The sequence below is a fragment of the Alosa pseudoharengus genome, unplaced genomic scaffold, assembly GCF_046254945.1.
Source record: "Alosa pseudoharengus isolate Yale_2024_CS ecotype anadromous, Long Island Sound unplaced genomic scaffold, YU_APseudo_1.1 YU_APseudo_1.1_scf_20, whole genome shotgun sequence".
Classification (NCBI taxonomy): domain Eukaryota; kingdom Metazoa; phylum Chordata; class Actinopteri; order Clupeiformes; family Clupeidae; genus Alosa; species Alosa pseudoharengus.
The window spans coordinates 23,398,066-23,408,525 of NW_027468664.1; the positions used below are offsets into that span (position 1 = coordinate 23,398,066).

General features: G+C 44.5%; 1 protein-coding gene across 1 annotated transcript in view; it reads right to left on the reverse strand.

The window, feature by feature from the left end:
* Positions 1 to 253, reverse strand: part of kcnd2 (potassium voltage-gated channel, Shal-related subfamily, member 2) — a 183,588-nt gene extending 183,335 nt beyond the window's left edge. The window contains exon 1 of the mRNA XM_076296906.1: positions 1 to 253. This exon is cut by the window's left edge and continues 856 nt beyond it. Within this exon, the coding sequence (XP_076153021.1) occupies positions 1 to 253 (253 nt within the window).
* Between the last annotated feature and the right edge of the window lie 10,207 nt (positions 254 to 10,460).

Consider the following 10,460-nt stretch of genomic DNA (forward strand, 5'->3'; position numbering starts at 1 on the left):
CAAAAAAGTACTCGTTGGTCTCCTCATGATAAAAGAAGTCGCGTTCTGTGCTTCCAAGTAAAGTGTCCGGGTATCTCTCCAAAGTGTTTCGCCAAGTTTGAAACCTCGAGCCGCTGACGTTGAGGATGATGAGCCCGTCCTGCGTCCGCCTCTTGTCCCGTGGCGGGGCCGGCATAGGCGCGCTCGCCACCGGCATCCATCCTATGGCTGCCGCCCGGGCGAAGGGTAGCCAAGCGGCGACTCCCGCTGCCATTCTGTACAATCTGCAAGCCCCGTCCGGCTGAAGCAGACACGAAGCTCCGTATACTGATCACAGGCGTGCGGACCAGCGGATAGGCATCTGGAGAATCAATGCAAACGACGCTGGTTAGATCGGCGCACGACTAAGGGATATAATCCAGTAAGTGTAGAATTCAGAGAAAAATCAAACGGGGTGCACTGTGTTATAGCAGTGATGTGAGAAACACAGGGTACTGTGATCGTATAAGACAACAGCCGCGTATGGAATGTTTGCGTAAAACCATTCCCATTCCATAAATTACAAGGTGATATTAAAAATGTATCAAGTACCCATGTGCTTTGACTAGGAAACAGAATTAAAAGCTAAACAATCCGGAGTGAAAGTGCTCTCACCTCTGCGTAAAGGCTGGTGTGCTCCGAAGATAAAAAAGCTTAAAAATGTGCCTCAAAAATGTTACAATCCTGCTGGCAAAACCACGGTCTCCTGCCAGTTACTGGTAACAAAAAAGTCTCCGAAATTATTTCCACAAAAGATTGGGTACGATACAGCAACAAGTTCAGCAAACAGGTAATTCCGTGCTCATATTCAGGTGCATAACTTCGCCGCAGTCATCCAAGGACATCCCTTTCGTCCAGCAGACATCGGTCAAAAGACGGCTTTTCAACTGATCAGTATTTCTGCTCGTGTGGAAGCTCCTCTCTCGTGCAGCCTCGCAGAGCGTCGGGACCACCCTGACAAGTACAGCCAGTGTTCTGCCTCCACACGAGGGGAGGGAATAAAAAAACTGCAGTTCTTTTTTGTCGGTCCGCGCTCGCACCTATTCCCCAAATATGATTGGTCCCGAGCCGAAAAAAATCAGTCTAGGGACTCCCACGATATTAACAAATCACTGAACGGATTAAAATGAAGAGGCAGCAACAATTGATTTGCTGGAAGTTGCTTCGTCCGCTTTTCCCTGTCGGCGACTCCGTTGGAGAGCCGTGCAGCTGCAGTGGCGCCCAAGTTCCACTCTGCGCTCTACGCTCGACGGGGGCGTGTCACGTGCTCCGGGCATTGGTTAACTTGCGCACATGAAACGGAGCACCCCGCGCTGAAGCCCTCGTTCGTGCCTCACACGTTAGAAATGTCACCCGGTGCCCTTTCAGTGTTTTAGCTCACGGTCTCTCTGCTGATGAACCGTATATAATGAATCACATTTCCATAAAAAAAGATGCCACGGTCTTGTTAGAAAGTTGTTTGTCTCACATGCATGATACAAAAATAAGCCAATTATAACATTATACATTATGCGACCATGAACAAAGAATAAGCGCAAATTAAGCAGGTGTGGCAAATACTATGAGCTGAGGGGCCTTGAATGACGCCATGGCAGAGAAATTTCCACACCAGCGAATCGGTTGTTGATTCATGTTCTCAGCACTCACGCACGCAATCTCTCTCTCTCTCTCTCTCTCTATCTCTCTCACACACACATACAGAGAGAGAGAGCGACACGCACACACGCGTGCACGACACACACACACACACAGCTGGCGCGCCGCTAGATGGAGACAACTTTCAGCTGGATCCCTGACCAACAGCTGCGATGTCTGTCACGGCACCACGAGAGGGATCAAGAGGCATTCAAACTCGGGCTTGCCTCTCAAGATTTGGCCGAGAAATATGTACAGGACATATCTAGCAAGCGTTTGACCAAAATACCACACAGAGCTAAATAATATGCGATAACATAATTCTAATGCACGGGAGAGGTGAACACATCATGCTCACTTAAGCACCGCAGAGCCGTGCCATGTCACAGCGTTTAATTATACCGGCGTGTAGCCTATTATAATTATTCTGCCTAAAAGCTGTTCAATGAAAACTGGGGCATCAGCGTCGCTACGTTATAGCCTACTCCACATTGTGGCTATGACATACTACTAGAGTCTGCAGTCCTTTACTGACACTCTCCGAGCAGCCTGTTCTGAATATACTGAGTTTCTCTCTCTCTCTCTCTCTCTCTCTCTCTCTCTCTCTCTCTCTCTCTCACACACACACACACACACACACACACACGGTTTCTCAGTCGTATCTGCAGGCTGATTTCAGGACCCTGGAGAGCGACTTGCTTTAGTTGCGCTGAATGAGCTCTGACAGGACCGGAGTGCCCATATTTCCGTGAGGCTTCCATCGATCAATCAAACAGCCAGTCAGTCGCAGACATGGGCTTCATATAATGAAAGCAATTTTCTGAAGTACAGTCGGCTATTGGTTAGCCTTCACGCAACGTGTATCTTCACGCCGCAAATACTACCTGTGATGACATTGCGCCATACGAAGAGACTGCTGAGAAATCCAACAATAAAGAACACATTTGGCTGGACTCAAACAAAACATGGTGAAAAGTGTGTTTACGTTTGAATGCAGGTCACATTTGATGCGTATGAAAATGCAACTAAATGCCCCATTTGTGGAAATGCATTCAATGAATGCCCAGCCTATTCTCATGTCATTTAACCACTGCCTAGGTTTTCCAGATGGCTGGGGACTTGATATTTAAGAGCGACTTTGCCTCGTTTTCCTTTATTGTTGTTAATCATGAGTCATTCGCCATGCTGCTTGGCAATGTTGGCTAATTCTCGCCAAGAGTGACAGTGCGGCGTTGCCATGGTTACGGGCATAAATCTATTTTCGCCCCTAGGCTGAAGCCTCGTCTCCGCGCGCATCGCCTGTGCGCCTTATCACCAAAACATGCCTTTGGAGTCCCCTTCATTGAACTCTCCAAGCCAATTTACACCTGCAGTAGACAAATACACAATTCTGCCGCAGTCAAGTTTAATCTCAGAATGTGTAAGAGATAAATAAACGTTTTAATCAAAAAAGAAAAAAAAACGTGTTCATTGTCGACTGTCTCACGAGGCACACACAGTCCCTACTGTGCGGTTTAAATGGTCGGGACTCACTACCGTTAAACTGAAGCTTGAAAACACCCGCCGACCGGGAAACATAAAAGGGCACGCATGGAAATCAATTTCTTGGCCCGTGCTCTGGAGGGCAACCGGACAACTATCATAATTCCCAACAGCAGTTCAAGGACTCCAAAGCAGCACAGGCTCAGTAGGCTACGTTTCCTTCCCCCGAACAGAGACTTTTAAGACTAGCCTATAAACGTTCTATATACCGACTCGCCTGCTCAGCAATTATAGTGACCTTGCATTAGCTAGCATTTTATTTTATTAACTGTATTGGGACCACGGGGCGTGTTGGCTTCACGCGCAAAACCAATAAATCAACCGATTGCTAGTATCATGCATGCTTATAAGTGGAGTATGTGCCCATTTTATTTCCCGTGGCGCGTAATCTTGCACGGAGTCGGAATTGGATGTGTGGAGCTCAAAGACGGGACCCCATGACGTGAGCCAGAGGTGGGGTGTTGTGCAAAGGGCAGCTCAGGGTCAGACTGCCCTCATCACTTTCTCACACCTCTACGCGTTCCCTCTTTAATCACTTCTCCTGCTGTCCCCGGTTCACTCTTCTCTCATCTTTCCCACCCAGCTCATTGTCAAGGCTATCGTGTCGTTATCCAATTGAATTTCCAAATCAATCTTTCTGCCTTTGTCACTCATGTGTTTATTGAGCTTCCTGTGCCTCCTCTCCTCCCTCCCTATTCTCTCTCTTCCTTCTCTCCTCTACCCCTATCTTCTCCTTTTCTCTCCATTCTTCTCTTCTCTCCTTCTATCCTCTCTTCTCTTTCTCTTCTCCTCTCTCTCTCTCCCCTCTCTCTCTCTCTCTTCTCTTTCTCTTCTCCTCTCTCTCTCTCCCCCCTCTCTCTCTCTCTCTCTTCTCTTTCTCTTCTCCTCTCTCTCTCTCCCCTCTCTCTCTCTCTCTCTCTCTCTCTCTCTCTCTCTCTCTCTCTCTCCCTCCCTCCCCATCTGCTCAGTGATTCCCATCCCTGTGCTGTCTCTCAAACTGACCGCCCCGTCGGACTCTCTCCTGTCTTGCTTACAGACGCCATCTGAACCACACTCGGCTGTGTGTGTGTGTTTCCATGTCTCCCAGGACTCTAAAATATTAACGCTGTAGCCTTGTGTGTATGGTGGCCCGTTTGTGTGTGTGTGTTCCTGTGTGTGTGCCTGTGTGTGCGCCTGTGTGTGTGTTTGTGTTTGTGTGTGTGTGTGTGGAGGCATTAGCCCTGGCGTCTGCGTTACGGTCTGTGGCAGCTGCTGGACAGGGCTCGCTGCAGGGCACACACTCTTAATCAATAACTTTTAATTCCAGATTGATGAGGATGAGGACTCAAGACTCCAAGGGAGGAAGAACACCGAGCTGAGGGAGATGGCGCCTGCACACTGTGTAGCGTCGATTGAATGTGTGTGTGTGTATGTGGTTTGCGGACGGGGTGTCCTGGGTGTCAGTGTGGTATATAAATTGTGCATGGACATATGTGAATTGTACATGTGTGTGTGTGTGTGTGTGTGTGTGTGTGTGTGCCAGCATGAAGGTGAGTGTTTTTTAATGCTGCTGAGTCTCTCTCTCTCTCTCTCTCTGTGTGTGTGTGTGTGTGTTTGATGGCTGTGTAAATCACAGGGAGGAGACCTGGCTCATCGCACACAGCTGTGGTCTCCACCTCCTCTTCCACCTCCTCCTCCTCCTCCTCCTCCTCCTTTCCACTAGACTCTGAGCTGACACTGCAGCACCTCAGCTTGCCTCAAACAACTTTAATTTGGTTTACCTTCAATTCCATTACTTTGTTTCATTTAATTCAGATTCAGCTCCATAGTTTCATTCAGATTCATATCCAAAATTTCATTTAGATTCAGTCCCATGCTTTTCTTTCCATATGATTACACTGCAGCACCTTGACTCCTTAACTCCCCTCGAGTCTCTTTAATTCCATTTGCATTCAATTCTGTCATTTCATTGAATTTAATTTAGATTCAATTCAATTCCATTTGATTACGCTCAGCACCCCAACTCACCACAGGCTCGCTTGACTCAATTCCATTCAGTTCAGCTCAACTTCATTCAGAAATCAGTTCAGTTTAATATCATTCAAATGTATTCTATTCAATCTCACTCAAGCAGAGTCAAACCTATCCCTCCTTTGTGCATTTCAACAGGACACAAATTGACAGACAGTAGAAGTAGAGTTGAAGTTATTGCGGTGAATGACATGGTGCTAATTCCAACATGATTTCTAATGGATGGCATGACTCCCAATACAAATGCTCAGACAGAAAGTGCACTTTTGCCGTCACAAGTATATTAGATATTATTGCTATATCGTAATGCTCATTAGTATACTAGCATGGGTATACAATTACTCAGAGCAGCAACAACACTCTCTTACCCATACCATGTCTCTTAATGTGAAACCCTAAATATTAGTCCACACTGTGTACTAACACTTAAATGCAATTGTGCAGACTCACCCTTGAACAAACAGCTCAGTGTGGAGACAGTGGATGAGTTAGTGAGAACCGTTTACACGTACATGGTAAATTTGAAAAACGGAGACATTTCCCTTAGTTTGTGCCCTTCGTTTAAACGCAAACGGAGAATTCGCCTCTGAAAACGATTCTTTCTAAAAACTCTGGCCAGAGTGGAGATTTTGGAAAACGTAATTTGCGCGTTTGCATGTAAACTGAGAAAAACTGAGTTTTAGGCAGCCTACGTCACAGTATGCGCCAGAATGCTTCACTTAAGGGAAGAGGAGAGATAGACTTCTCTGCATAGTCTGTCTGCCTCTTCACCCCCTCCATGTTTGGATACTGTCTGTCCACTAGCCACTTTTACCACTGTCTTTCTGCCTCACTGTTTGCGTGTTATATTAGCACATTAGCACATATGCATAACCCCTCCCTCCATGCCACAGCCGAACTGTGGCCACACTTATACCTTTTCTTAAAATAATTAAATATATAGATATATAGACTTTATTTCTGCATTGTTGCACCGTTGGACTTACTCATTTGCACTATCACCATGACCACTATCACCATTGCACTATCACAATGACACTCATTCACACATTCACACAGAGCACCTTACCTTACCTTACTATGCACAGAGAATCACAGGCTCAGTCCCTGCCTCAGTCATTGCAAGCGCCTCTGATTGATTAATAACCACTATGTGGATACTGTTTTTAGAATTGATTTAGATTAAGTATTAGTTAGTATAATTTGTATTTTAGTATATTTAGTATATTCTTTATCTTCTACTGTCCTTATTGCTTAGTTGTGTTTTTATATTATATACTTTAATTACTTTTCTGCTGTTAAAGAATGTGTATGTGTTGTCTGTATTCTGCTGAGACCTTGAATTTCCCCTGGGCATCAATAAAGTATCTATCTATCTATCTATCTATCTATCTAGAACTTGCACCTGCACCAAAAGAGTGACCTATGTTTACATTTTCATTTGGCTATGGTGATCATGGATGCATTCAGAGTAGCAGTCGCATTTATGTTGGTGCAAACCCTTTTTGTCTGTTTACATTTGCAAATACATTTCAGAGAGAAAGAGGAAGTGATTTGTTGCTGTTGTTGCTATTTACGGGATTCTGATTGGCTAACGTGGGCTTGAGCTTCTCGTTACACTGCCACCTACAGGTTTGGCATGCTCTTGACGGCATATACACGAGTTAGTGTAAACGAAAACTTTTCTGAAAGCTGACAGGTGTGCACGATGTTATTTTTGAAAACGGAAAGGGTCCGTTTATGAAAATAGCTGGCCAAGTGTAAACGTAGCCTGAGACTACAGTGGATGGGGTAGTGAGACTACAGTGAGACTACAGTGGATGGGGTAGTGAGACTACAGTGAGACTACAATGGATGGGTTTGTGAGACTACAGTGAGACTACAGTGGATGGGGTAGTGAGACTACAGTCGATGGGGTAGTGAGACTACAGCGGATCGGGTAGTGAGAGTACAGTGAGACTACAATGGATGGGTTTGTGAGACTACAGTGAGACTACAGTGGATGGTGTAGTGAGACTGCAGTGAGACTACAGTGGATGGTGTAGTGAGACTACAGTGAGACTACAATGGATGGTGTAGTGAAACTACAGTGAGACTACAGTGGATGGTGTAGTGAGACTACAGTGGATGGTGTAGTAAGACTGGTCTTCCTCCTGCAGCTCTATGGTGAGTGACTCACTTTCTCTCCTACTCTCTCTCTAACTCCCTCTCCCTCTCTGTCTCCTACTCTCCTTCTCTCTCTGTCTGTCTCTCTCCTACTTGCTCTCTCTTTAACTCTCTCTCTTCCTCTCTCCTACTCTCCCTCCCTCTCTCTCTCTCTCCCTCTCTCTTTCTCCCTATCTCTCTTTCCTACTGAGCAGTATACGTATGACTGGTATTCATCACAGCGTTGGCAGTTCTCATGCTTATGACTGTAATAACGCCATTATTCATGCATGACAACGTGTCTCAGTGTACGCCCAACCCTATGGTCATCCATCATACATGCGCACACACACACACACACACACACACACACACACATGCAGTCAAATGCACAGACACACTCACACACATAATTCTTTATTTCTCTTTTTTTAGTATGCATGCATATGCACACACACACACACACACACACACACACACACACACACACACACACACAGGTCAGGTGAATGGGGAGGGAGGTGTAATGTAGTATGAGGTTCTCCTTCAAACTGACTGGTCATGTTGTCAAATCCACCTTACTGTACTTTCCTCTTTCTCTCTCTCTCTCCTCCTGTCATCCCTCTCTTTTGTTTGTCCCCTCTCCAACCATCATTCTGATTCATGTTTTATTCAGTTTTATTCTGATCAAGGTGTTTAGGTTATTATGTGTCATTTTTATTCTGATTGAGCCATTATTCTATTTAATCAAATTAAACGTTTCCATGTCAACGCACCTAGTGTCCTCGACTACTGATTTTAACTACTACTGTCTCCTTTGCCATTTTGGAGGCAACAACCTTTAACTAGAAAATGTACTGTAATTCCAGGGAATTACCATTGCATGTAAACGCAGAAAACTGCTGTGTATAACATGACTTACAGTATGATTATTCAGATTGCATAGACTTATAGTATTCTTGAAAACCACTTACTTGGTTAGATGTTAGCTTAAAGTATATGACAGTCAGTATAAATAAATTGTTAATTCAACATTGATCAACATTCTTTGTTTTAACACAGTACTGCAGAAACAACAGCAGAATTATACTCAGAACACACTAATGAACACTTAACAACCAATGCAAGCTTGAATTCAAAAAATCAAAGTTGTTGAAACCAATTTTAAAGTTAACCAATAATGATCAGGGAGAATCCAGATGTCTACTGAATTTGCATTCTTACAGAACTTCTCTCTTATATATCTATTTATCCGTTTTAATCATGAACTGGCAGCAACAGCTAGAGGCCTCCGTTAATGGTAATAGGCCAAATTTGATGGTGATATATACACTGAAGAATAAAAGAGTCAGCCCTTCAGATGATCAGTTTTAGACAGAACTTTTTTTTTTAGACAGAATCTTATTTTTCACACAGCACAGCTCAGGTCTAAAAACAGAGGTCTAACTGCACAGCTAAGTTTCACAGATGTCACAGCACAGGTATGATTCAAAGGTATGAATGGTTGACAAATATAATTCACAGGTATAAATGTTCCATATAGTTAGTGATTATAGTCCTCACACAACAATATAGTTCTCAGAATGTCTCAGTGTAGATCTCGGATAAGTCTCAGTATGGTTAAATGGTATGTGCACAGATATGTTGGGATATGGTCACATGTTTGTAAGAATGTATGTTAGTAGGTATGTTGCTAGCAACATCTTCAGAGATTGGTTGACAGGTGTGCAGACAAAATGTAATACACGGTCATCACCACTGGTGTGGTCTGGAACCTAAAAGGCAAAAGCAAACAAGTTTACCGGTTATACCAAAACAAGGAATGTCTGCAATTGTACAATTGTTCAATACAACTAAGGTATTTACTGTAAGTGAAGTTGTTATATTACATTAGGCTGACACATTTTTAACCTAACGACTTACATGGTAAACAGTTTAAGCTTTTTAAACAATTCTCTCAACAATTCTAGGACAATTAAAAAAAAGGTAAAAAAAAAAATACAATTGTTGCACCTTCAAGCTACTGGTAGTTAAATACTAGCCTATAATATTACATTGCAAACAAAGCAGAATTCTGTGTTGTATTGTTTTCAGTTTAAGGATAGTTAATAGCTAATCATATCTTTTTAAATGTAAAACGTAAACAGCTTAGAAAACTGTGCAGGCAAAGGGTTTGTTGTTGCTGTTGATAATCACATGAGTAAGGACGGATCATTCTGATACTAAGTATCTTGATAACCAACTGCTAACTTGCTATAACAGCTTGCTATGTCTGTCAGCCACATTTTTTCCTACAGATTACGATGTACTACAACTTGATTCTGTCAGGATTGGCGGATAGGACCCAAGCGCAAGACTCTTCCAGGCCGAGTTAGACAAAAAACACTTTTATTATCAACTACAAACTTAACAAACTACTTACATACATACAGGGCTTCGACAAGACAAACAGAGACGATCCGACAGGGAACAAAGAAACAGGAGGGTACAAATACACATACCAATTAACAGAAAGACAGAGGACTGGACGGAACCAACGAGACAATAACAGGGAACAGGTGAGGAGGCAGAAATGGAGGGAAAACAAACAAGACAGGAAGCAGACCAAATAAGGAGATGGGGCGGAGACAAAGACAGGTGACAGGCAGGTAGCACAGAGCACATGGGGAACAGGCAAAAACAAACACAGGACAATACACAAAATGGCCACCAGAGTGGCAAACGTATCAGTCCAGGCCAGATCCTGACAGTACCCCCCCCTCAACGGACGCCTCCTGGCGTCCCCAGAAAAGTCCAACCAGGGTGGGCGGAGGGGGCCTGGACGGAGGGACTGGTCCGAAAGACCGTAAACACGGGGCAGACTCGGACGGGGCAGACTCAGAAGGCTTGGGCAGGGAACAGGCAGACTCAGAGGGCTTGGGCAGGGAACAGGCAGACTCAGAGGGCTTGGGCAGGGAACAGGCAGACTCAGACGGGACGACAGACTCAGACACAGACACAGGGGCAGGGGAAGGGACAGTGACAGTGACAGGAACAGTGACTGGGATGGTGACTAGGACAGTAACAGGGAAGGTGACTGGAATGGTGACTAGGATGGTGACTGGGACAGA